The sequence below is a fragment of the Lissotriton helveticus genome, chromosome 2_1 (genome assembly GCF_964261635.1).
Source record: "Lissotriton helveticus chromosome 2_1, aLisHel1.1, whole genome shotgun sequence".
Taxonomy (NCBI): domain Eukaryota; kingdom Metazoa; phylum Chordata; class Amphibia; order Caudata; family Salamandridae; genus Lissotriton; species Lissotriton helveticus.
The window spans coordinates 667265314-667290670 of record NC_136059.1 but is presented as its reverse complement, the minus strand read 5'-3'; the positions used below and the strand labels follow the sequence as shown (position 1 = coordinate 667290670).

General features: G+C 43.1%; 1 protein-coding gene across 1 annotated transcript in view; it reads right to left on the bottom strand.

Moving 5' to 3' along the window:
* POLR3G (RNA polymerase III subunit G) overlaps positions 1 to 25357 on the bottom strand; it is a 471818-nt gene that overhangs the window by 224077 nt on the left and 222384 nt on the right. Inside the window, exon 3 of the mRNA XM_078677340.1 lies at positions 17435 to 17564. Coding sequence (XP_078533466.1) covers positions 17435 to 17564 — 130 coding nt within the window. The remainder of the gene's footprint in view (positions 1 to 17434; positions 17565 to 25357) is intronic.

Here is a 25357-nt window from a genome sequence, read left to right as displayed (position 1 = left end):
GCCCTCCTTCCTATTTCCCCACATTTTGACCAACTGGTAGGTAGTGGCCCGTCTGCCCCAACCCTCCCTCCAATCCCCCCCACCCTCGGATCCTGCAACCCCTGCTTAGCCCCATGTGAAGATTTATACCAAAGTTACCCAAAAAGCCAAGGATCATGATTACAGTGCCGACCCACTGGACCCCACGTCACCGCATCTTCCTTTGCCCCTTCCCCACACCGACACAGATATAGATACTTCATCCTCTCAGGAGTCCTGTCCACGCAAGCGTTCCAAGAAGCATAAAACCTCCATTTCTCCAATGATTTCATCCCAGTTCACCTTTGATCCTTCTAGCATAGTTCACCCCAGATCCTCTGATTGGTCCCGGCAAAGGCAGTGATGGAATATGTGCATCTTAACCTGTGTAGAAGCTTTACCAAAGGGGTCAGATCCCACCTCAGGTCCAATGCCCCCTTCCAGACCTCCCAAACAAAACTGCCCTCACTCCTGACAGACTCTTTAATGCAAACCTTTCTGAAGAAATACAGTAAGGATCTCAAGAAACGTATGGATGGAGCTCTTAGATCATGCCAGGACAAGTTACTAGATGATTCCTAGCTGGCAAAAATCCTGGAACTGGCTCGTCAGGCTCGAAAGACAGGTGCAGCTATACATCCGATGTCTGAGCTGGTTGCACTCAAAGAGCAAACTGTCTTTTGGGTAAGGCAAATTGCGCCCTCTGCTCGTAGAGGCGTAAATCAGTTCTCTTATGAACTGATCCACATTTGGCTGAAGTGGCCTTAGCAGAACCTGGCCCCTTGGCGGAAAGGGCAATTATTTGGAGATCGCTTTGTCAAGGGCATTGCAAAAGTTGTAAACACTTTCACCTCCCTGGATAAATCGCAGTCATCACTCAAAAGAGTATTCAATCCCCTCTCTGGTAGGGCCGGTCGTGGCAGAGGAGGATCGACCGGCCGCTTCAGCCAGCAAGGTCCTCACTGTGGATACAATCCTAGATTTAGAGGCAACGCACAGGACCCAGCAAAAGTAGGCTCCTACCCCACTAGATCACGGGGCTTCAGGGGTCAATTCAAGAGAGGTGTCAGAGGCTTCGCAAACAGTGACACCCAATCCTCAGGTAATGACTTTCCCTTTTCTTACTTCAATCCCCTTGGGGGGCAGGTTGATGCATTTTGGGACCAACTGGTTAAAGATTACAACAGGCACTTTGGTCCTGAACACTGCTCAAGGGTATCAAATAGAATTATCACAAATACCGATCCAATCAACACCTTCCCCCTCTCCATTTTTCCCCAGACAAGAAGAGTCTTTTATAAACTCCAAGCTGCAAGATCTTTTGACATAGGCCATTGCTGCCAGGACCTTCCAACATGAAAGTTTATGCAGCAATGACTTCCTGGTCCAAAAGAAAGGAGGCGGTCAAAGATTAGTATGAAATCTAAAAGCATTCAACCCTTTCATGATTTACCGCCATTTTAAGATGGAAGGTATCCATCTTATGAGAGACCTTCTCCTAGAGAAGGACTGGATGATCCAGTTAGATTTGAAAGACGCCTATCTGAAAGTCCCGATTTTTCCCTCTCATCAATGTTACCTTCAATGTCAATGGACAGGCCAATGGTTTTGGTATCTTTCTTTACCCTTCAGACTTCGGTCAGCTCCCTGGGTATTCACCAAACTGCTGAAACCTGTAGTAACTCATCTAAGGGAAATGGGGACTCGCATGATCATATATCTGGAAGACATGCTTCTTCTGGCACAAGACCGTGCTCTACATATACTACACCTGCAGTGGACGGTGTCTCTCCTCCAGAGTCTGGGTTTTGTGATAAATCCCAAGAAGTCCATGATGATTCCCTCTCAAATGGTGGACTTCTTGGGATTTCAGATCAATTCCATGACAGCTCAGATGTTTCTACCTCCGACCAAAATAAAATCCATCAAGAGAGAAGTCAGAACGACTTTGTCGAAGCAATTGGTTTCTTTGAGATCCTTAACAAGGGTTGTTGGCCTTCTATCATCCTCTATTCAGGCAATTTTCCCTGGACCTCTCCATTACGGTGCATTGCAATGTCTGAAAATTCAGTATCTACAACAGAATTTCAGCTGCGACCACATGATTCCACTGACAACTGAAGCACAAGAAGAGCTTCAGTGGTGGTTAACACACTTGGAGGCATGGAACGGCAAGGCCATTTTCGGATTGTGTCAGCTGACATGGTCATAGAATCTGATGCCAGTCGCTGGGGCTGGGGTACAAGGTGCGTTTGCAATGATCCTGAGAGTGGCGGCCCAGATTCGCTGTCAATCAGCATCATTGGTGCTAGTAACACCATTATGGAAGGCATAATCATGGTTTCCGACTCTCTTGGAATTGTCAATAAATCTGCCCTTTCAACTCCCAGTTTTTCCGCAGATGCTCCTGGAACCAGTCGGGTCTACTTATCTGTTGGTGCTGCAAGACCAACTGACTCATGGTTTGGACAATCTCAGGAGACATGAACAAACTGAAGGTCTTTCATCGGCGGCTGCCAAATTTATACAACAAGCTTGGGCTCCTTCCACCTGAACATGATATTGTGCTGTACGGAAGTGTTGGTGCATTCAACAGGAGGTGGATCCCATGGGATCTGATTTGAAAGATATCCTGAACTTTCTTTCCGAATGTGCAGAATCCGGTGTGTGTTACAGGTCAGTAAACAACCTTAGATCTGCATTATCAGCTGGACATCACTACATAGACGTAAAATCGGTAGGTGTTCATCCGGTTTTATGCAAATTGTTAAAAGGTATAAGGGTCTCTCGACCTCCAAGGCCATGATATAATACTTAATGGGATGTTAATAGTGTGTTATTGGATCCTTGGCCAGAGAATAAAGAGTAATCCTTAAAACAACTTTCAGCGAAGCTTACCATGCTTTTATGTCTGATTTCTTGCAGACGAGTGTTGGATGTCCGTGCACTAGACCTAGCAGGCAGGTTGTTTTCTCCACATGGTGTATCTTTTATTATATCTAGAAGAACTAAAACTAGGTCACGTTCCATTCCTTATCCTGTTTTTCCCCACAATGAGAAGTTGTGTGTGGTAAAATGTCTGAAGGTTTATGAAGAACGCACTTTGTCTCACTTAACGAAGCCCTTCAGTCCTTTGCTCCTGTCAGTCCAAAAGCCATTTCGACCGGCGTCAGCGGCTACACTGGCTCGTTGGGTCATGTCTGAAACTGGTATAGATATTTCTGTATATGGAGCCCATTCCACTAGAGATGGGATGGGGCAAAAGCATTTGTCATAGGATCTAGATTTGAAGACATTCTTAAAACTGCTGCTTGGTCTTCTGATTCTATGTTTTTTTAAATATTCTACTCTAAACCCATTGTACATGCTTCATCTTTGGTTGTTGGTGAGCTTTGAACCAGCATACTCTGAGCCTCCGGTCCCGACATAGAATCTAACATTTTCTAGCATATGCAACAAGAATGCTAGATTCTATTAAGGACACAGAGGCGAGGATTATCCCACCCGGTGGGACAGGTAAGAGTTATATCTCAACTGTCATGATGTCATATGATTAGGTTTGACATGACTGATTTTACCCTCCCTTGATATATTCAGATATACAGATTCTATGATACTCAACCTGTTTCTGATTTCAGGAATGGAGTCGAAGCAAAGCTTAATTCCCGGGATTCTAATCTCGTTGGTGACTTCTGGGCCAGTTCATGTAAACTTGTCGCTTACGAAACCCTGTTACGTGGAGTTGCTTTCTGTTAAGAGTTGGAACATTTTCCGTTTTTAGATTGCATTGATACTGACTGCTTATTGCAAAGAAAGAGGCAGTAAACTGGTGCCTCGCTATTCTGTAGACATTGGACACTTCTGATTGGTGATTTATGGAGGTGTGGATCAAAGCCTCATGGGATTTGTAGTATTGAAATGTTTTACTGTTTTGATTGGCTGCTGTTAAAAGAGTAGTAATGATTAAGAAGCATAATCCTCGCCTCCATGTTCTTAACCGAAACTAACATTCTTGCTGCATATGCTGGAAAACTTTCTATTCACCATAGCAAAATGGAGTCCTCTTTTAACCAATTATTCTTTCCTTGCTTTTCAGTGGGGTGACGTGTCCCGGGCTCTTCTTTAGACTTCTGCATTGCATGGATTCCTCCATTGCAGACGAGGACACGCTGAGTGTGGTATTGATTACATGGCTTGAGTCAGTTCTGCTATACCCAACTCTAGGACATGAGTGTTTTACTGTTAGACCTGGCATCATTGGCGTGAGTCTCCCTTCCATGTTTGACGGATTGCCTCCTCTGTTTTGATATGTTTTTGCTGGATTTATGCTTTGGGCACTGTGCCACTGCTAATCAGTGCCACAGTGCAAGTGCTCCCTATGTTAAATTAAAGTACTAATTGGTTATTCCACGATTGGCTTATTTGACTTATCTGTCAGCCCCTAGTACAGTGCACCATGTGTGCCCATGGCTTGTAAATCAAATGCTGCTGGTGGGCTTGCAGCACTGGTTGTGCCACCCACAGAAGCATCTTGTAAAGTGTGTCTCAGGCCTGCCATTGCAAGGCCTGTGTGTAGTCTGTGACTACCATGTCGACGTGGCCAAGTGCACCCACTTGCCAGTCCCTAAACCTTCCCTTTGCTTCATATTAGACACCCCTATGGTAGGCCCAAGGGCAGAGTGCATTGTAAGTATAAGTTAAGACATGCTCTGATGTGTGTAGCATGTTCTAATAGTGAATGACAGCCATATTCGTTTTTCACTATTGAAGGCTACCTGTTCTCATAGGCCAGAATGGGCAGTTAAGATCATTACATTCTTATCATCCTAACTGATTTAAGGAACATGGTAGAAATTCGAATTTAGTATGCCTGAACTCAGAATAATAAAATACATATTTTAGTAAAGTTTATTTTAATATTCTGTGTTTGCAAATACCACTTTTAGAAAGCAGGTATTTGCTTGCGTAACCATTTGAGCCTGCCTCTGCTGAGCTGTGTATTCCTTGTCTGGGTTTGTGTGTGACAGGGCTGGGAAATTCCAGGAGACAGGCTGGGGCAGCCCGGTGGTGAATAGAGAGATCTGCATCTAGATGGGAGGGGGGTGTTGCACCTGGGACCTCAATAGGGCTGGGTCTTCCCTCTACAATGCTGGCTCCACACCCTGTGGCTTGTCTGATGTCTCTGCCCTGCACTGTGAAAGGAGAGGAGGAATCATGTCAACAGAGTGCTCCAGAGCTGTATCTTCCCTCCTCCCCTGTGCTGGCTCCACCTCCTGTGGGGCGGCTGATGTCTCTGCCCTGCACAGTGAAAGGAAGAAGAGAGTCATGTAAACAAAGTGCTCAGGAACAGGTTTTGACTAGGCAGAGCCCTCTCTGCCTTCAGAGAACAAAGGATTTTGGGGTATAAATATTGGGACCCTGATCCCAAGAAATTAGATCACGTCTGGAACAAGAAGCCTTTCTGCCATGGAGAAGAACCAAGGAAGCTGCAGGAGTTTGGACTGCCCCACTGCCAGTGTGCTGTCTGCTGGGTTGGCCATCAAACAGAGACCCCCTCCTGAATTTCCTTGCTGGGAATTCTGACTCCAGTCACTTGCGTGCCACTGGTAGCTGGAAGCTCGACGCATCGGGAAGAAGTGTGTTGCCGCCGCAGCTGAAATCATCGCAACGCCGGAGAAGCGAGCCTTCGCCGCATCTCCCTAGAAGCGTGTGTTTATCGAAGCTGCCTGCTGTCGCATCACCTGAGAAGTGTGACAACATCGAGAGAGTCGCCATCACATCGCCGGAGAAGCGTGTTGCAGGGCCTGTCGCGGCTCTAAAGTACAGAGTCGTCGCAAGGCTGCCAGGGTGTCATCGCTTTGTCATCGCATCGCCGCATCATGGGCTCCATCTTCTTGCATTGCAACTGGATCATCGCACCAAGGCACCATTTTGCGCACCGCAACGGGCCCGCAGGCCGAGAATCTCCGCATCACCTCCGCACCGGTAAGGCTCACGACGAGTCCCCTACTTTGCGCAAGCATTGAGGAAGGACGCAACCGTTCCCCCGGGTCACAGAACCGACGCATCTCCCCTATTGCAAGCCTTTTGTTCACTTTGCGTTACGCATCCAGGTACTTTGTTGAGAACTGTCGCATTTACCAACAACTTGAACTAAGAGACTTTAATCATCTTTTAAGCAACCTTAAGTGTAGTATTGTGGATTTTTGTCGTTTGTGGTCTTGTGTTAGGTTTTTATAAAAATAAGTATTCTTTATATAGACTTGTGTTGTGTCCATCTGTAGTGTTATCACTGTATTACTGTGTATATTCACAAATGCTTAACACACTTCCTCTGAGATAAGCCTGTCTGATCGTGCCAAGCTACCAATGGGGTGAGCAGGGGTTATTAAGGAGTGTAATCCCCTTATCCTGACTTAGAAGTAAGGGTCCCTATTTGAACAAAGGTGATAACCATTGCCAACTAGAGACCCCCAGATCTAACATTAACCAATATGGACAGAAACTTTTTATGCCTTGTCATCTTCCCCATATGTGTTGGCAACTTATGTTTATTAGAATGGAGTGCATTTTAACCTATATTGTGCTATTTGCCTTTACCATCAGCAACCTTCCAAATTAAGTCAAGTTCAAGTCAAAAACAAAGTTTATTTAGACCATTGATCTATAAACCACAGTTCATCATATAAAATCTACATCTCACAAATTCATATTCTTAACAGTTAAAAAGTCATATTGTCCTAAAAACTACATTTATAACACTTTAAAATCAGTAATTCATTTGGGTTATAGAGCTACTGGGTACTTTTAAGCCTCCAGCCTTCCAGGGAACTTATACACACCCAGCATATATTTCCCGATAGCTATCGCGATATCTAAATTTTCCATATCGACTAGTAGCTCCCGTGCTTGTGAACGCTCCTCAACATCGTATTTTAAACATATCGGGCGCAGGAACTGTTTACGTAAATTTAAAGATATATAACAATCCAATATAATGTGCAAAATATTGCAATTCATTTCTAATTTACAAACACATTTGCCATCCGGATGCGTTAAGGCAGCTTTTATTGCACTATTTACGAATATCGGGTTAATACCTATTCTTAGCTTAAAAACTTCTATTCTTAGCCAACGGTTCGGTAGCAAATCTATATAAGGAAAGCTTACTCCCAGCCTGAGCACATAAATTTTACAGAGTCTTTCTTTTTCAAATACTCTTGGTCTGTTACCTTTGAAATGTCTTTACCCTGCACTTTGAGTACACTCTTTATTACATTAATTTGGAGTGTCCTAGGGTCAATGTTCACATTTAGGTAGTCGCAGATTGCCAGGAGTTTACTTCTCGTTTCCTTGGCCCATTTTAACTCACTGGTCTGAATTTCTTTCATGCACCATTGCGACACCTTTGTAACTTCCCCCTGCCCCAACCGATTCCAGAATCTGAGGAGGTTCTGCTGCACCTGCACATTCCATGCGGTTAGGCCTAATTCCAGTCTGACTGCCTGGATCATTACCGGCCCAGGAAGAGACAGTAGGGATTTTAAACATTTCCCCTCCTCTTTGTCCCAGGAGCTTTTACCGTCAATGCAGAGTACTTCCGCCCCATATTATTAATATATTGGAGGTGCGGGGGAATCATGGCCTTAAAGGCTGTCAATAGAGGTTTGTGGGACATATCGCCATAACTATGGTTAAATCTTTCAAGCCCACATACCGCTAAGTGTGCTTTCAATTTCTGTGCTTCCAAATGTGTGCCCCACTGCAGGGACCTTGTAAACCATATTCCGAGGTATATGTATTCGCTTACAGTATCCAGTTTGGTTTGGCCCAAGTACCAACTAAACTTCGTCCTCTTCTTCCCAAAACACAACATTTTTGTTTTGTCCATATTTACTGTAAGTCGTTTTGCGGTGCAATAATCATTGAATACATTTAGCTTCCTCTGAAGCCCCACCTCTGTTTGATCCATTATTACAAGGTCATCAGCATACATCAGGCATGACAGGTGCCTACCATTTATTTTTGGGCTTGCACCTCTGGCTGTGCCCAAGAGATGTGGCAAGTCTGCTAAAAATATGGCAAAAAGCAGCGGGGCCAGAACGCAGCCTTGCCTCAACCCGTTGTTTATCCGTATTTCCGTTGTAAGGCCGCCAGAGGTGTCTTTAATTACCTGTGCCCAATTTTGGCTATGCAGTTCCTGGATTACCCACAGGAGATCGGCGGGGACCTCTTACTTTCTCAATGTCTCCCACAAACAGTCCCTATCCACCAAATCAAAAGCTGCGCGAAAGTCCACGAAGCAACAAAACAGTTTGCCCTGCAGCTCCAAGGACTTCCTCGCTACGGCCAATAGTGCGAAGCAGTGATCAATAGTGGAATGTCCTTCCTTAAAGCCACCCTGCTCTATTGGAACTATTGACTGCCGCTCTGCCCACTCTTTTACGCTGCCAAGGATTATTTTTGAGAAGACCTTTTCCCCAATGTCCAATAAGTTGATCAACCTATAATTCTTAGGGTCCTTTTTTTCCCCCTTTTTTATACAAGGGTCTAATTATGGCCCCTCTCCAGGATTTGGGGAAGTGGCCTGAATCCATAATTGCTACAAACATATGGGATAAATATCCTGCCCACCAATCTATCTGAATTTTAATTAAGACGGCGGGAAGATTATCGGGACCTGCAGCATGTGATAAATTCAACTTCTTAATTGTTTCTTTTACTTTCTCTACAGAGAAATCAGATTTTAACCCTTCTATACCCCCCGTCTAAATTGGTCTATTCATCTCTATTTCCGAGGTCCTATTTGCTTTATATAGGTCACTTAAATAGTTAACCCATGCCGCCTCTTCCACAACACAACTCATAGCTCCCGGCACCCTTCCTGCGGCTTCCTGTATCAACCTCCAGAAACCTTTTATATTTTTATTTTCAATTGTCTCTAGAAGGGTTCTCCAACATTCTTCTTTAAAAATCCTTTTCTGCTTCCTTACTAGAGATTTATATTCTTTCTTCAAATTGAGTGGGAGCTCTACATTCCCAGGGGCATAGCTCTTCCTCAGCCGTCGCTCTAATTTTCGAATCACACTTTTTTTTACTCTTACATTCTTAGTTAAACCACCTGGACTTTCCTTTGCTGGGCTGTGTTTTTACCTTTGCCTGTTTCTTATCTTTTAGGTACACTCTAAGACACTGCACCGCTTGTACTATTATATCCTCATACCATGCTACCTGATGACCTTCGAGCCTGTCCTTCAATACATTTTGTTGAAAACATGCCAGTTTCTCAACATACTCATCCGTCAGTTTCGTAGTCAAATGCTTGGGATATTCCACATTTTGGGGGATCACCCTTTCACAAGTACTTAATGCCCCCCCTACAATTTCACAGTACAAGGCATTATGATCACTGTCCCTGCGTTTAATTACTTGGAACTTTTTTTACCAGTACATAGTTCCAGGCCTGGATAAAGATATAGTCTATGGGGCACTGTTGATTTCCTACTCTAAAGGTCTGCGAGGCTGGGCGATCAGGATCCATCCTGCCATTTAAACATATTAAACATTTAGAACCCAAGAACTTCCCAAGGGCTTCATCCTGACTGGAGGTTAGACACTTTGGAAAATCTGCTGGCCCTATATTATAAAGCGATACAAAAGGGGATGATGGACGGAGCGTTTGAGCAAATCAAACACTCACCCCCAGTCAACCTATCTGGGTTTAATCCATCACCATTCTTTAGCTCACTCAGCCACCCCAGTTCAGACATGGCCATATGCAAATCAGTCTGACCCTGTGCCTCATGGGAACAGTCCAGCCCGAACTGCCAAGCCATGTCTTCCCTGGATCGGCCCTATATTATAGGTACTCAGCATATCCTTAAACCAACAATCTACCCTTCCAAAATTTAATTTGTGGTTAAAGTCTCCCATTATCACCAGAGTGTCCTTCCCATACTTTTCTATTAGGTTAATTATATACTTCTTGAAGAGACCTAATTCTATATCATTCTTTTTGTGACCCCCATTGAATATATACATTTATGATAATCAAATGGGCATCCTTCCCTTCAACGCCCGGATGACATACCTTGCAAACCAATAGCCAATTACATAGAGAGTTAATTAGTTTGGTCTCTTTCACGAGCCTAGTTGAGGCAAGAGTCATAATACCCCCTGAGGGGCGACCAACTTTTTTCTTTTTACTGGCCAGTTTGTGAAATTGAACAAACCCTTCAACTACCTGGGTGTTGCCGCATAGCCATGTCTCCTGTAGACAGATAATATCAACGTACTTTGCAACCTGGTGTAAACCATCTGCCTTCGTAGTTCCTCCCAACCCATTTATATTCCATGATGTCAGTTTCAGGCTATGCGGCAATTCGGTAACCTAGTCAATCTCACTGAGGCACCCCGACTCGTTCAAACCCCATGAGCAGGCACTATTATCCAAGCCCCAGCTACCCCAGTCATTACTAGGCTTCGGGTTCTCTACAGCTATGGTGATGTTGCATTCCCCCCCGACCCCTAGTTTCCCACCTCACCTGTCTTTCCCCCAGACCTGCGTGAAACCTCAGAAAGCCGCCATCTTGCTGTTTCCCTACGTCTACTTCTTCTTCCTGAATTACCCTTATACCTTCTTTTAGGATTTCTTTTTCAGCTTTCTGAATTGCCGCTTTAACAAGCCCTGAGTAGACTAGGACCTTTGTATATTCTGCACCATTCTTATCCCTGCCGAACCCTACCTGTCTCAGGTCCTTTGTACCAATTTCTTTCAGGGACTGACATTTTGCAAACGAATATAAGAGATGGGAACGATTTAGTGGGACTACCTTTCCTTGTTTTTTCTTTCCATACACTTGCTCCTTGGGTTTCAAGTAGATCCACATCGTATTATTATTGCTTCTATTTGAGGTTTTTAAATCCCAATCGCTTCTTCCCTCCTGTACCTTTGTTCTAGGGAGTGTGTCTGCTAAGCTACCTCCAACAGCTGAACTTCTTTGGGGTTCTTTCCCTCCTATCTTTTAACCGGTAATTTTAGCGTTCACCACATCCCTAGGGGGTCTATTCGTATCTCTTCGTGGTGCCCTTTTCCTTTCAACTTCAGCCCCAGCTTCTGTAGGCACAAGTTGCCTCCCAGTTTCCCTTAATTCTCTTCCCTTATTTTTCCGCAGGGCATTTTCTTTGCTTATTGCCTTAACCTGCCTTTCCTTGCTCTTCACTTTATTTTGTGCCTTCTGTCTTCCCTGGGCATGGAATAGACTTTTATGGGAGTACCTACAGTTCTGATGTTTGGAAAAGTCTCCCCGCCTCCTTACCAACATTGGCCATCTAGAGATATAAACGTCATTCTGGAAACCACCTTCCACTGTTTGCTCTATGTTCCCTTCGATTTGGCCCTCTGTTTCTGGATCATGTACTGATCTGACCATTGTGGGCATCAGTCCCCTTATCCCCTGTAGTTCCTCTATCATTTTCTTAAACTGTATTTCATGATTGTTTAACAGGGTATTATTTAACACAGACACCTCTAACAGACCTTGCAGCATTTTTTGTAACATCAACATAATGTCTAGCATCGAGGCAGAGGATGAAGTTGTAATATCCATGCCCAATGTTCCATTCCGTAATATTTAGTTTAGGGAGTCTAAGAGTTTGACTTTGGTTTTCTACCTGGGCCATACTTCTGTCAAACATAGTTCTTGCTGCAGGATTTGACATATTAGAGCAGTCCCCCACACCTCTTTGGACCCAAACCCTACCGAACCTTCCTCCTCCACTCTTAGTGAGGAAAAAATCCTCGGTGAGGATGAAAGTCTTGGTTCAAAGGGCAGGATCCTGCTGCTTAGATCGCTCTGAATAAAGGAGGAATCAACAATCTCCACGACGTCTTCTACACTTGGTATCTCCTTATTAATCTCATGGACTTGGGCTTGAGCATGACCCTTTCCCGGTGTGAGTGTTCTCTTAAAATGCTTCCCCACAAAGTCTTTCATTGATTTGGACACTAGGCCGCCATGTTTCTCGCAACCTTGTAGTTTACTCTCAGTAGTAGCCTTCTTGGCAATTTTTTTCCTCTCCTTTTTATCATCAACCCCGGATGAAATCGATATAGCCTCTTCGGGCCCTTCTGCGACTGCTGTCACGTCGAACTCTTCAGCTTTTTCCAGATGGTCTAGGCATATTTCCTTTGGCTTTGCCTTTCTTGGGGCCATATCCAACTTCTCGCCTATTCCGTGGGTTTTGCTAAGGTTTTGCCAGGAAGAATAACCTTTCCCCTATTCAACTGGGGAGCCTCCAAACCGTTTGGGCTTTTCCTTTTCCTCCCTTCTTATTCTTTCTTTGTATTTACTTGCGTGCTACTCCCAATGGTTTAAGAATTTAATATAACATATAAAAGCTATTACCACTTACCTTCCCTGTGTGCTGACTAGCTGGCTGTGGCAGACCGTGGCTGACCAAGGTTTTCTTCTGTAGGCTGCCTTAAAACTGCCTAGTACCCACGGGGGCCCCTATATCGGGCGTCTCCCCGGGTTTTTAGGCTTCCTTGTCACAGTTCAAAAAGGGAGCGAGTTTTTAATGCGCTCTTGTTCGCAGCTCGGGATTCATGAGCTTCAACGCCCCGCCTGGCCCAACTTGCACCAAGCGAAGGACCCAGGGCAGGGGGGCGGAACCCTCGGGAGCTGTGGCGTTTTTTCGCTAAAAAAAGCCTCCGTGCAGCCCTTTCTCTGCACTCCCAGGCACGCACGAACTGGCGCTTTCCTCCGCGATTCCCCCATGGGGGTGGGGAGGGGGGGTGCTTTAAACTGGTGCGGATCGCCGGATTACTGCTCCGCTCACCGCAACGTGTCTTTCTCCGAGTCTCTGCTTGTCTCTCCGCCTCAGTCTCACTGTCGGGCTTCAGCGTCACGCGTTATCACGTACATACATCAGCCGTCAGCCACAGCTTGCCGCATAGGGAAGCTGTGGCTGACCAAATCATTTTGGCATTCCATTCTCCAAGCTCATCTATTTGTCTTTTTACACCTTTAGCCTGACGTGGCGGGCCCTTTCTTATACTGCCGATAGTGCAGATTCAGCAATTTACAGCAATATTTCCAGTTCGCTCATGACTCGAGTATTCCAGGCCACACGTGTTTTCCGACAAGTATGCATCTGGTGTTGACATGCTTAAGCCCACTGACCTACAATTATAAGTCACATGAGAGAGTTCTTTCACTTTAATAGTACTTTACACTTTTCCCGAATATCCCTAATACTTTGCTACATGATTGTTTTGGAGGAATAGCTCTATGCTGGAATGCCGGATAATATGTTTGTGTGGAGATCTTTTTACTGGATGTATTCAAACCCTCAATCGAACGAGCATTTGTATATGCTTCTACTACTTTATAGGATCTACTGTGTGCTCTCAAATGTAATCCGTCCTGATGACCCCGAAATTGCAGTTTTAAGATGACAATATTTGGCGGAAAGACTCTTTAAGATCACCAGTCAGGAGCCTTCTGAATTTCTTTAGTCGCAAATATATGTGTATATACTGCAGATATTCTTTTGAGGTTATTAGTTTGCTGGCCTTCCGTTGGTCGATCTCTTTTCTTACTGATCAAATTAATGGGCGTTTTTAGGTTGTTCTCACTCACTTGCATCGTGTGATCACTGTGGTTATTGTAGACCTTTTGCTTTTAATCCATTATTCGTTTAACTAGGTTTTACTTGTATGTATGTACAAATACAACTTCTCTCAAAGTATGGTGGCCCCAAACTGCTGGGTATAAGTATGTATAATTAGATAGGAATAATTTATCTCTGAATTGTTTAACTAGTTTCTTTATTTAGTGATAGCTTGTAGGATCTTGTTCTCACTACACATTCTTTCCTTGTAAGTGTCATTATTAAGGACTTGGATGTATTGCTTGAAAGGGCCATCAGCCCAGACAAACATTCCCCTTAAAGGAATGGTGCACTTCATCATATGAAACATATGCTAGACCAGATCTAATAGCTCTCTAGCAAATTTACAACCAGATTAGATATCTGTAGGCTATAGCATAAGTGATACAGAAGGTTGGCTAAGCGGCAGACTCCAGACGTTTTGGAAGGCCTTTTTGCACATGATCTTAACTGAAAAGATTATAAACTGGGCCAAATCTACAATCATGCCCTTGACCAAAAATATTAGCCAAGGAGTTCTTGAATGCCCTCTACAGAGGGATGCGATCTCAGCAAAATACTAAGGGATTCTGGTGAGTAGAAGCACAAAAGATATAGAAGACAATGAAATCGCTGCTGGATACATTTTGCGGTCTAGTTTTAACGGGGTAGCACAACCTGGGTCAGTATTACAGTACAATAGAAAGGCGGTCGTAGTAGCAACTTGTTACAAATAAATAATGAAAAAGCATTCACCACTCCTAATTTTTGTGATGCTTGAGTCAGATTTATTTCCGAATTTGAAAGACATTGAATGCAATATAAAGTCAAAGCATTTCTTAATGGCAAAACAGTTGCTCCAATGAATAACAGTCCGATAAATATTTACAGTGCTCTTGGTGTGAGGGGAGAAAAAGAAAGAGAGGGTAGATGGCGGTGAGTCTGTGAGTGAAGGACAGGGCAAAGGTATAGAGACATATAAATACACATAATTTATGCATAGAGTACAACCTTTCCAGCCTAACATAGGTCAATTGTTCCTGGATGTTTACATAGCTCAAATGTACTTGTTATTTGTAACGGTCCATCATTTGAGCTTGTAGTGGGGTTGTATGTTGTCAACGTTTTGACCCCCACAAGGTTGGGGGTAAATTCTGTCCTCACGTTGGGGTCTTCATCAGGACAAGGCTAAGAAGAGCACCTATGAATAATCAGAGAAATGTGTAAGAAGAGAGGTAACAGATACCTACTTGTAGAAGGGGCATGATCACTGTGCGTTCATGTGGCTCATATAATCAAAAGAGGGAGAAACTTGTTCAGGTTAAGGTGTCTACTGTGGCCTCACACTCAGTAAGTTGCCACTTCGGGGCTAAACCATTATGTCGAAAATGGCAGCTAGCGAGATAGAGAAATCTCTTGCAGAAGGGTACCAATCCAAACAAAATCTAGTACAAGGAGAAAGATTGAGGAGGGTCATCAGGTTACTGCTCAGTAGTTGGCATGGAACAAGTCTAGAGGGGCGTGAATCACCGTACACGCCGTGCATAATAGAATCACTATCTCACAGTAGTGACAAAGTACTCAACAGCACTCTAGGCAGTCAATAAGCGGTCCCAACATTACCCACCTGGTAAATTATTCCCTGGTATTATGGAAAATGGTTAGTAAACCCCATGGTGGTGGGGGTTCTTTAAAAAAGAAGAGATTTTCTTCTTGTCAATTACAAGTTGCAAAAGTATTCAAAAGATATGACTGTGCTAGATCGCTCAAGCACCATTGGTTGTACGCATACAGTGCAATACAAATGAATCCACGGGCGAAGAATAAGTCCCGATGGGGGGCATGAATCACTGTATAAGCTGTGCGTGATGAAATCGCTATCCCATAATAGTGACATGTGGTCCACACTGAACCGAAGTGGTGGAAAATGTACTTGTAGCATGGATTACGGTAAACGGAACCCTGTAGTGGTGGGGGCTCACTAAAAAATGGTGACTCGATTCCGGTTGATTAAAAGTAATAATGTAAATAGTTATCGCACTGTTATTAATTGGAGCAACTGTGTTGCCATTAAGAAATGCTTTGACTTTATATTGCATTCAATGCCTTTCAAATTCGGAATTATACCCGACTCAAGAATCACAAAAAGTAAGAGTGGTGAATGCCTTTTCATTATTTATATGTAAGAAGTTGCTACCACGACCGCCTTTCTATTGCACTAGGATAGATTTTGCTGTCAATTTTGGGGACTGGCCCCCTGGCACTTCCGAAAATGGTAATAGTGCCAAAATGCCATATCTATTTAACATACACCTAGTGCTGAACCAAGTCTTCTTCACATGGCTGAGATCCAGTCTGACTCGACTTTCTTGGGCAGGCAGACAGACCTGCTTAAAATGGGAAATGTTGACATTACCCCGCAATCTGGGAGGACTGGCAGCGCCTGCTCTTGAGCTGCACTATTTTAGTGCGCACACTGTGTGTGCTGGCAACTCCAGATGCAGTACCAGTCCCATGTAGCAGTGGAAAAGTACAATCTGGTGCCAAGGCCCCTAAATACACTGCTCTGCTCAGCAGACAGGAGCCAAGCAACAGCCATAGATTCAGCTAGCTGCATGGTGTGGACTTGGCACATACACAACGAGCAAAGCTAGCAGAGCTACATGCTCAGGTTAGTTGGAGTGCCTGGGGGTGCTGGGGTGCCTGGGAAACTTCTACCATGGAGAGGTATTTGTACAACCAGAGACAATACTGCACCAAGAATAGCACACATTCCTAGACACCTTACTGTATTAGAAGCTCAGAGAGGCCTGTTGCAAGGGACACTCTAATTTCCCAGACCCCACCACTGCCATTTGCCATGCTCTAAAATATCCTTGCCGCCTCCCCCCCCCCCAACAAAACTAGCATCACGCATATACAAAAAAATGCAGAAAGAGGCCCCAGTTTGCCAGCCAATGTCTAGAAAGAGATTGGAAGTCAAACTGCAAGTGTATATAACGGACACACAATGGGTAAACTGCTGCACACAAACGAGAGAATTGTCCTGATCTCCACAATAAGCACTCAGAAGTAAAGCCAAAGCCAGTAGCTTATTCAGAGGATATGTGCTTATTAAAGAAGGCAACGGTGGTCACCTCCAGATCTTCAAAGTCACAGTCCAGTCAAACGAATGGCAGGGTCTCATAATAATATTCGGAGAGACAATCTTTCAGCCTCTCCAATAAAATAAAACTTCAAGAAAACGATAAAATATCATAACTTGCAAAATTACTGCTAGCCCTTCACTAGCAACAATGTACCAATGTGTACCAAAAGGGGAGGAGATTGAAGGCAGGGCCCCGACTTTTCACATTCAGTATGCACTTAATGCCGTGCTGTGCTAGAGAGAACCAATATTGACTTCAGTTATGCACACATGCTTCCTGTTAATGTTTTAAAACTGCACATAACACGCGGACCTGGAGCAGTGAGTAGAGCAATAAGTACTTTTCTGTCACCACAATCATTTCACACGGCTCTAGAATTTTCAGCATGCCAAGCTAATATTTTGCAATGCAGCAGATTATCAATTAACTATTTGAAATACCTGGGCCTCGTGATATGGAACTGCAGAATATGGGCAACGCCGTACAGCCCTTGTGTTGCTCAGCTTTTAAGCGTACGCTAACTTAACGTGTTTGCAGACAGTTCTACAGTACCTTTATTCAATAGTGCAGATGGGCAATAGAAGGATGCGAGTAGCGGAATGTTGTTCACATACTTTGATCGTCGTCTGGTCTGGAAAGGAAGTAAGGCATTCTTTTCATGGTCCCTCTGAACTCTTGCTTCAGTGCTAACATGTAATTCTCATCCTCTCCTGTTTTTGGTGCAAGTGCTTTGAAATTTGTAGGCTGTCGAAAGAGAATAATCAGTGGTAATGATACACTCGGGACTGAAGCAGTTTGTCGGTTCTTTTATGATACATCCAGCATTTATTGAAGAAGAATGGATTTGGGCATCAATGTATAGTATTTTAACAGCACTTGAATATCACATGAGGGCCTCAAAGCGGCATTCTTCTCATTTGTACATTTAACAATGGCGACACATAAGTAGATGAGATCCCTTATTCAAACTTGTCTCAAACAATAGTTTAACCTCTTCACAATTTTATCCACTGAAATTCCATTGTGAGCGCAAAGCTTCTAAAATATTAAACCTAATGTTGCAAACAAGGTAGCTGTGCCGAAGCAATCATTACAAATTATTGGATTATTTTACAAAAGCATATCAAAGGATGGCATGGCCTGCAGTAAATACTAAAGCAGACTCCCTCTCGACCTGCACTCCTTCTCTATAGGCTAGCTAGAGCTCTACTGGCTGTCCATCATTCAAATTGTTGAATCATAAACAGACATTCTAATATTTGCATTTTTATTATGTTTAACAGTTTTTAGACTTGTTCATATTATTGCACAAAGGTAATCTGATTATACTAAGCTAAAATCATGTTTGTGAGACCACAAATTATTCATAAATGCAAATGTACAGTTTTTCCGCATTGTAATACATCAAATAATTTTTCCTGTCATACTGAAACAAATTAGGAAACTATACATATCTAATAAAACAAATAATAGTGCCATATGATATGCCCCCTATATCCAACCATACAGGCTCTACTCAGCAGCACGCTCTCACATCTCAAACATAAACCACCCAACACCGGAAACGTAGACCAATGAAAGTAACGGAGAGAACACTTCAACAAATATCCGTAATTGGGTTGAGAGTTCAAAATAACCAGTTCAACGCATGTTTTGGTGGGATTAACAATTCACATCCACCTTCATCAGGAACACCCATTTATCTATTTGTAGGCTAGTGACAGGGAGTATCTTTAAATGAACATGTTGCCCAACGTGGAGCACTGATCAGGAGCGAGCCATTAAACCCTTCATGGATGTTTGGAAATATTATCAACTGACCAATTTTAAACTGAATGAACCATGCTTTTATAATCTAAACAGGTGTTAAAATTAAGGGAATGGAGTGCAACACAACCTGTAATATCCAATGTACCTAAATAATTTGGGAGCAAACTTTGGTGACTTCTAGCCTAAATAAAATGTAGCAGCATCTTGGTGAGGCCTTTTCTTTCGAGCATCTCAGACAAGCAGAAAGTCCTACAGCAGAAATGTACTATTATAGTGGTAGCAAAAACCCTTAGAGAGCTTGATATGCAAAATTCCTGAAATTATGCCACTCTGCGAAACTATACACCATTATATGGAAAACAATTGTTTTGCTCCATTTTGTTTTAGCGAACACTCCTCGCGCTAAAATATAGCACTAAATGTTGGATAACATCCATTGTACTGCTGTTCATATTACCACATGAACCCTTACATCACTTAAAAAATTTAAAGTTGGTAGTAAAGTACCTATAGTCGTATATAGCATAGAATTTCTGTGTTTACATGTGTGGGTGCGTAGAATGGAAACATCTTAAATGCTGGAGTCAAGTTTGGCTGTGCTTTGTGAAAGTTATATGTGCATTACTTACCATCCAGTAAGATGAAATCCTGACTCAGGGTTAAATGTACAGTCCGAAGAGTACACGTTTCTGTGATAAGACTACAGGGTTAAGGGTACCTGGTGAAGAGTGCATGGTTAAGGGTGCAGCATTCAGGGTAGTCAGTAATGTGTACAGGGTACGGAAACAGTGTTAAGGGAAAAGGGTTCAGGGAAAAGGGTTCAGGGATAAGGTTGCAGGATTGAGTACAGGTTTAAGGGTACCTTTCTCCCTGTGATCTTAATTCAAACCCTCACCTCTGTACCCTTAGACATGTACCCTGCACCTTTAGCCCTTTGCTGATAATTGTGTCTACCATGGTACAGTAGAGTAGGTGGAGGTCCACTGTACCTCTTGTGCTGAAAAGGCTGTTGGAAGTGCGATTGCTGGAACTAGCCAAAGAGAGCATGTCATCTCAGAGCTGAAGGATCTCCAGTGGTTCCCTCTTAAAGAAGTACATTCAAGCTACTAGTATAAGCTAGAAGGCTATCTATTCCAACACCCCAACCCAAGATCTCTTATGGTGCATGTACATGTACATCAATAAGTAACAAGATGTGGCGAAGGCCAATAGGTCTTGTCTTCATAAAATGCCAAGTGACTGACTTTGACAATGCTTGCTTACATTGGCATTAGATAAACGATGCACACACACATGCATGGCGGCAATCTACGAATAGCTCCAAAATAACTGCCAATGCATGCACCTAGGTTGCGAAGCACAAGCCATTTGGACTTTTATTTTTAATCACTTATTTACTGCTCCAGGGTTGCTGATGCCCTTTTTAAAATGGCACATTACTAAAAGAAAAAGTATGTGATTTCACGCGAAGGTACAGAAGCAAGCAGTCTGCAGTGTGATGCTGCCATAAGCTCACTTAAAAGAATAAACAAGCATTTGCAATGCAATAGGTCTTGCATTTACGAGAGCTTAAGCTATTGTCATTTACAACAGCAATAGCTCAAACTCTTGTAAATGAGAGACCTATTTCACTTCAAAGAAGCGGCTGCCATTGTCCGGGGCAGCTTGAAAGTGAAAACGGGCATGACGAGGAAAGCATGTTATGCCTGCAGTAGGAGAAACCCATCAAAGAAAAGAGTGCTTACAGACTAAATAAGACATACCATGTTGCAACAGAAGTAAACGGGCCAGTCGCCATGGGAGGGTACAATTGAAGACAAGGCAATACCAAGGAGTGACTAACAAGCCTAATAACGACTCGCAGGCCCGTGTTAACGAAGGTCAATTATACAAGCAAATGACAAATATAAGCAGAGAATGGGTGGGGCTTTCAAAGCCATACTCCATTACTGCATGCCTTGCAGCAATGCATGCGTTGCCCAGCCTGGACCTTAAAAAAAAAAAAAATGTGGTAATATACGGTAACCATTGCAGATTCATTTTTTTTTTTACACTAAGCAAAAATACATATGGTTAAGTACAGACGGAAATGTAACAAAAACATACCATAAGACTATGAGCCCTAAGCACAAGATGACAAACATAGGTCTCCTCAGCCTATCTAGTCTGCTAGTTTACCCACCTCCTATTGAAAGGCCTTTCTTGGTCTCAAGCATTTAACACTTTCTTATTCAATAATGTTCCCCGTTTCTGTCTCAGGTCTACTTAAATTGTTTCGGTTTAGTCTTCCCCCTGCTGAAAGTATGTTCAAACATTCAACAAAAAGTCATTTTCTAATGCAACACCTAGGCCTCCTCGAATTCTCATAACATGTCTTGTTTTCGGCAATTCTTCTCTGATCTCCAGTACAAGATGTTCCCCAGATAAGCAGTGTAAAATAGGGCACAACAGAGCTCCCTCTCAGAGGGGTTCAATCTCCACGCAGCTGCATTTTGGGTAAAAAAAACTAAATAAATTTGCAATTCCCACGGTAGAAACAACGAAAACATTTCACTCGCACTCGCACTGACCCGCAATGTTAATTAAATCCGATATTTTATTTCAAGGCACCATGGGAATCTGATGTCATCCTTCTTCCTGGTAGTCTCGGACTGTGTATTAATATCGTCCCCGTAAGAGTATTTAACCAAGGAAAACATTTCACTCGCAATGACCCACGATGTTAATTAAATCCAATATTTTGTTTCAATATTGGTTTCCTCAGATGCCCATATGTTTACAGTGCTTATTGGTTTCCTCAGATGCCCATATGTTTACAGTGCTTGAACATCTATCACTGTGTTTTAACTACTAACATCTGAGAAGAAGCTGTCGCCATTGTGAAAAAAATAGTGTTTACCGACTAATGAAGGAGGCAGTGTAACGCAGCAAGTAAAAGATCCAGTCCTGATGGGTGGCCCCAAAAGGAGACAGGGCAGTAAAAAGGAGGGACTAAGAAGCCTCATTATTAATCGGAAGCCATAATTTACCATGGACGATGATGCCAGCCAATGAAAAATATGGGCGGGGCTTCCACTCCACTTCTAAAACATACCCTAATATTTATTTATTTATTTATAGTGTTTTATATAGCGCAAACAAGACCCGTGGGTATCAGAGCGCTTAACATAGAAGATTACAGATTGACATTATAGTAACAATTATAGCAGCAAAGCAGATATGAGGTAGAAGGTGATATGCTATCTAGGGTGATTTAGATAAATATATTCCTAACGCCTGTGCCATTAGCAGTGAGAGGTGCATAAGGTTTAGCTTGTGTCATAGTCATATAGTCAGCTCGGTGAGGTAGGGTTACATAGTATTATCAGTACAGTTACCTGAGTAATTCGCAATGAGAGTTGAATGAGTTTAGCTAGTAGCAAGGATCATAAAGAAAAACAAAGTAAGGTAGAGGTCATATCTTTTCAGGTGTGAGATACAGTGTAGAGATCACATAGATATGAGGTAGTAGTAAAGTGTACAGCCGGTGTTTGAGCGGTAATCGGTCCTTTGTCTTATTGATCTTCAGATTATTCATGATGAGTCTGAACCTCTTTTGGCGTAAATGTTCATACCAGTGGTCTGTAGGGATCTTTATGTAGGGAATTTACTCATCATGTGGTTCTTCAGTTCCCGTTTAAATGTTGCAGTGTTTTTAATCTTCCTGATGTTAGGAGGGAGTGAATTCCAGACTCTGGGGGCGGCTCCGGAGAATGCTCGGTCATAGGTCTTTTTCTTTCGGAAGAAGGCCGGCTTCAATAGCAACTCTTTAGCGCTTCTGGTTGGTCTGTTACCTCCCGATAGCTTAATTTTCTTGGCTAGATATCTAGGCGTGTTGTAGTGGACCGCTTTGTGGGTAATGCAGGCTATCTTCATTTTAATTCTAGCTTCATAAGGTAACCAGTTTAGTGCCTTCAGGTGAGGGGATATGTGGTCGAATTTCCTCGTTCCCGTGATGAGTCTTGCCGCTGCGTTGAGACAGGCTTTTAGTGGTGCAGTCGATGTTTTCGGTAAGCCAGCTAACGTGGTGCAGCCATATTCGATCCTTGAAATAACTAGCGATTGGATAGCAAGTTTTAGATCCGCTTCTGAGATAAAGGGTTTCAGTTTTCTTAGATAGTTCAAGTGGAAACGGGCGCTCTTAGCCATTGAGTTGATGTGTTCTTTCATGTCGAGGTTCTCGTCTAATGTAATTCCTAGTGATTTGGCTGAGTTAACTAGGGTCGGAGTGCAGTTAAGCGCAGTCACCAATTTAGTCCATTCCCTTACCTCTGGTTGACTCCTTGTCGGTGAGATTAACAGGAATTCTGTTTTGGTGGCATTAAGTTTCAGATGATTGGCTGTTAGCCATTGCAGCGCTTTCTTTAGAGTTGCATTCATTAGGTCAATGTCATCACTGCAGGCGATCTTCATATATATTTGCGTGTCGTCTGCATACATGTGGTAGGAAATCTGTGATTTTCGAAGAATCTCCGTGAGGGGTTCTACATACAAGTTGAAAAGATCAGGGGATAATGTTGAACCTTGAGGTACCCCTATTGCGTTAGGGCAAGGGGAGGAGATTGCTTGGTTGACCAGGAATAGTTGAGTCCTGTTCTGCAGGAAGGAATTAAACCATTTCAGTACGTTTCCAGACATACCCATCCTGTCTTGTAGCCTGATCATCAGGATCTCATGATTTACTGTGTCAAATGCAGATGACAAGTCTAGAAGGATCAGTAGACACGCATGATTTTGGTCAAGGGCTTGTAGGGCGTCATCAACAATATGTAGGATCGCAGTTTCAGTACTGTGCCCTGTTCTGAAACCTGATTGGCAGTCATCAAGTAATGAGAATTTAGCGATGCGTTGACTCAGTTGGCCCTGCACGCATTTCTCAATAAGTTTGGCGAGTAAAGGGATGTTGGTCACTGGTCGATAGTTATTCGGGTCTGTTGTATCCGCTGTCGGTTTTTTGATGATGGGAACTACCTGCCCCGTTTTTAGGCAGTCAGGGAGGGTCCCTTGTGCAAGTGAGGCATTTATTATCTTAGTCCAGATCGGAACTAGAGTTTGGCTGATTTCTCTTACACATTTTGCCGGTAACGGGTCTTGATAGTGGTTGTTCGGTCTAAGTTCCGCTAGTGTTTTGGCGATCTTTCCCTGGTCATATAGTTAAAATGTGTCCCAATTTGCCTTATTTTTTGTTTGGAGATCTTCCGTTGTCACATTAGCCTCATTTTCAGATGAGGGAAGGGTCGTGAGATTAGCCGCTGCACTTGTGAGCTCAACTTCTAGTATTTTGGTTTTTTCCGTGAAAAATGAGGAGAATTCCTCGCAGCTTATGGGATTTTTTGGGTTCTCTTGTGCCGTTTTGGTTAGTTTATTTGACTGTTGTTTTAGGATCTCAAAGAGTTTTCGTGGTCTGTTTTTGGCATTGTCCAGTTCAGCCCTTATAAATTCTTTTTTGGAGTTGATTATCTTTTTGTTATATTGTTTCCTTGTTTTTCTGAGGGCTTTCAGCTCGGGGGAGGATGGATGTTGTCTCCATTTCCTTTCAGCCATTCTCAGTTTTCGCCTGTCCTCGTTCAGTTCCTCATTAAACCAAGGATTTTTTGGCTTTTCCGAGACTCTTTTCAGTTTTTGAGGCAATGTGTCATTAACTATCTTCCCGATCGAAGTTATGTAGTGATCCGTCAGCTCATTGACATTCTGGCTGTTGTTACCAGGCTTCAGGTCTTTCTCACATCTTTCGACCAAAAGTTCAATATTAGCTTCTTTTGTATCTCGTATCAATTTTTTGAGCTTACGGGGTTGCACGGTTCTGCCCTTTTTCATTATAGGTATTGCGAATGTTATGGCGTGATGGTCCGACCAATCACACGGGTCTATAGCGAGGATTGATGTCTCATTGTTTCTTGAGATAATCCAGTCTAAAGTCGCTTCTTGTGAGTGAGTGGGCTGGGTGCATGCTTGTGTAAGGTTTAGCTCGTAGAGGAAGTCTTTGATCGGGTTAACCAATTTGTCATTGTCGTCGTCCCAGTGGAGGTTAACAACATGTCTCGCAAAGCAAGCAGCGCTTGCCCTGCAACGCTAGGCTCGACCTAAAAAAATGTAACATAAATAAAAGGGGAAGGATACAAATGGGGAACAACAGCGAGCAGGGAAGCAAGTGACCAAGCATTAGTGGCATGCTGCCGGATCCTTGCTAAGATAATGAAAAGGAAAAAATAAAGAGCAAGTGGGTAAGAGGGGTGCAACATAAGGGGAAATGAGCAGGCCGACAGCAGGGTACAGCTGCTGCGCCCCTGCAGGAAACAAAAATAAAAAGCAATAATGGAGAAAAGAAGCAGGTACTGAAACTGGAGTAAAAAGAAAATATTAAAAGAAGTAGTGAAACAAGTTTGAAAAGGGTGACGAAGCAATGTACAAGCACAGGTTTGGAGGTAGTAGTGAGTAGAGAAAGAAGAGTGATGCACTACCGTGTAAGAAAGGGTCTGTAATCCAAACCTATTCAAGAGCTTACTCAAAACACTCTTTAGCAGGAAGTAATACAATAGTAAGAGGAATATTGAGGCCATCCATATTTTGTTAAAATCATAATATAATTGATACTGAATTGTTGTGAAAGTATCACCAACCATTTTTCTGTGCTGACAGTCATTGTTGCTTTCTTATTTCAAATGTAATCTTTTTGCAACTTGCCCTCCTCAATTACGTGAAGAGCAGACTAGGATTGCTAAGCATTT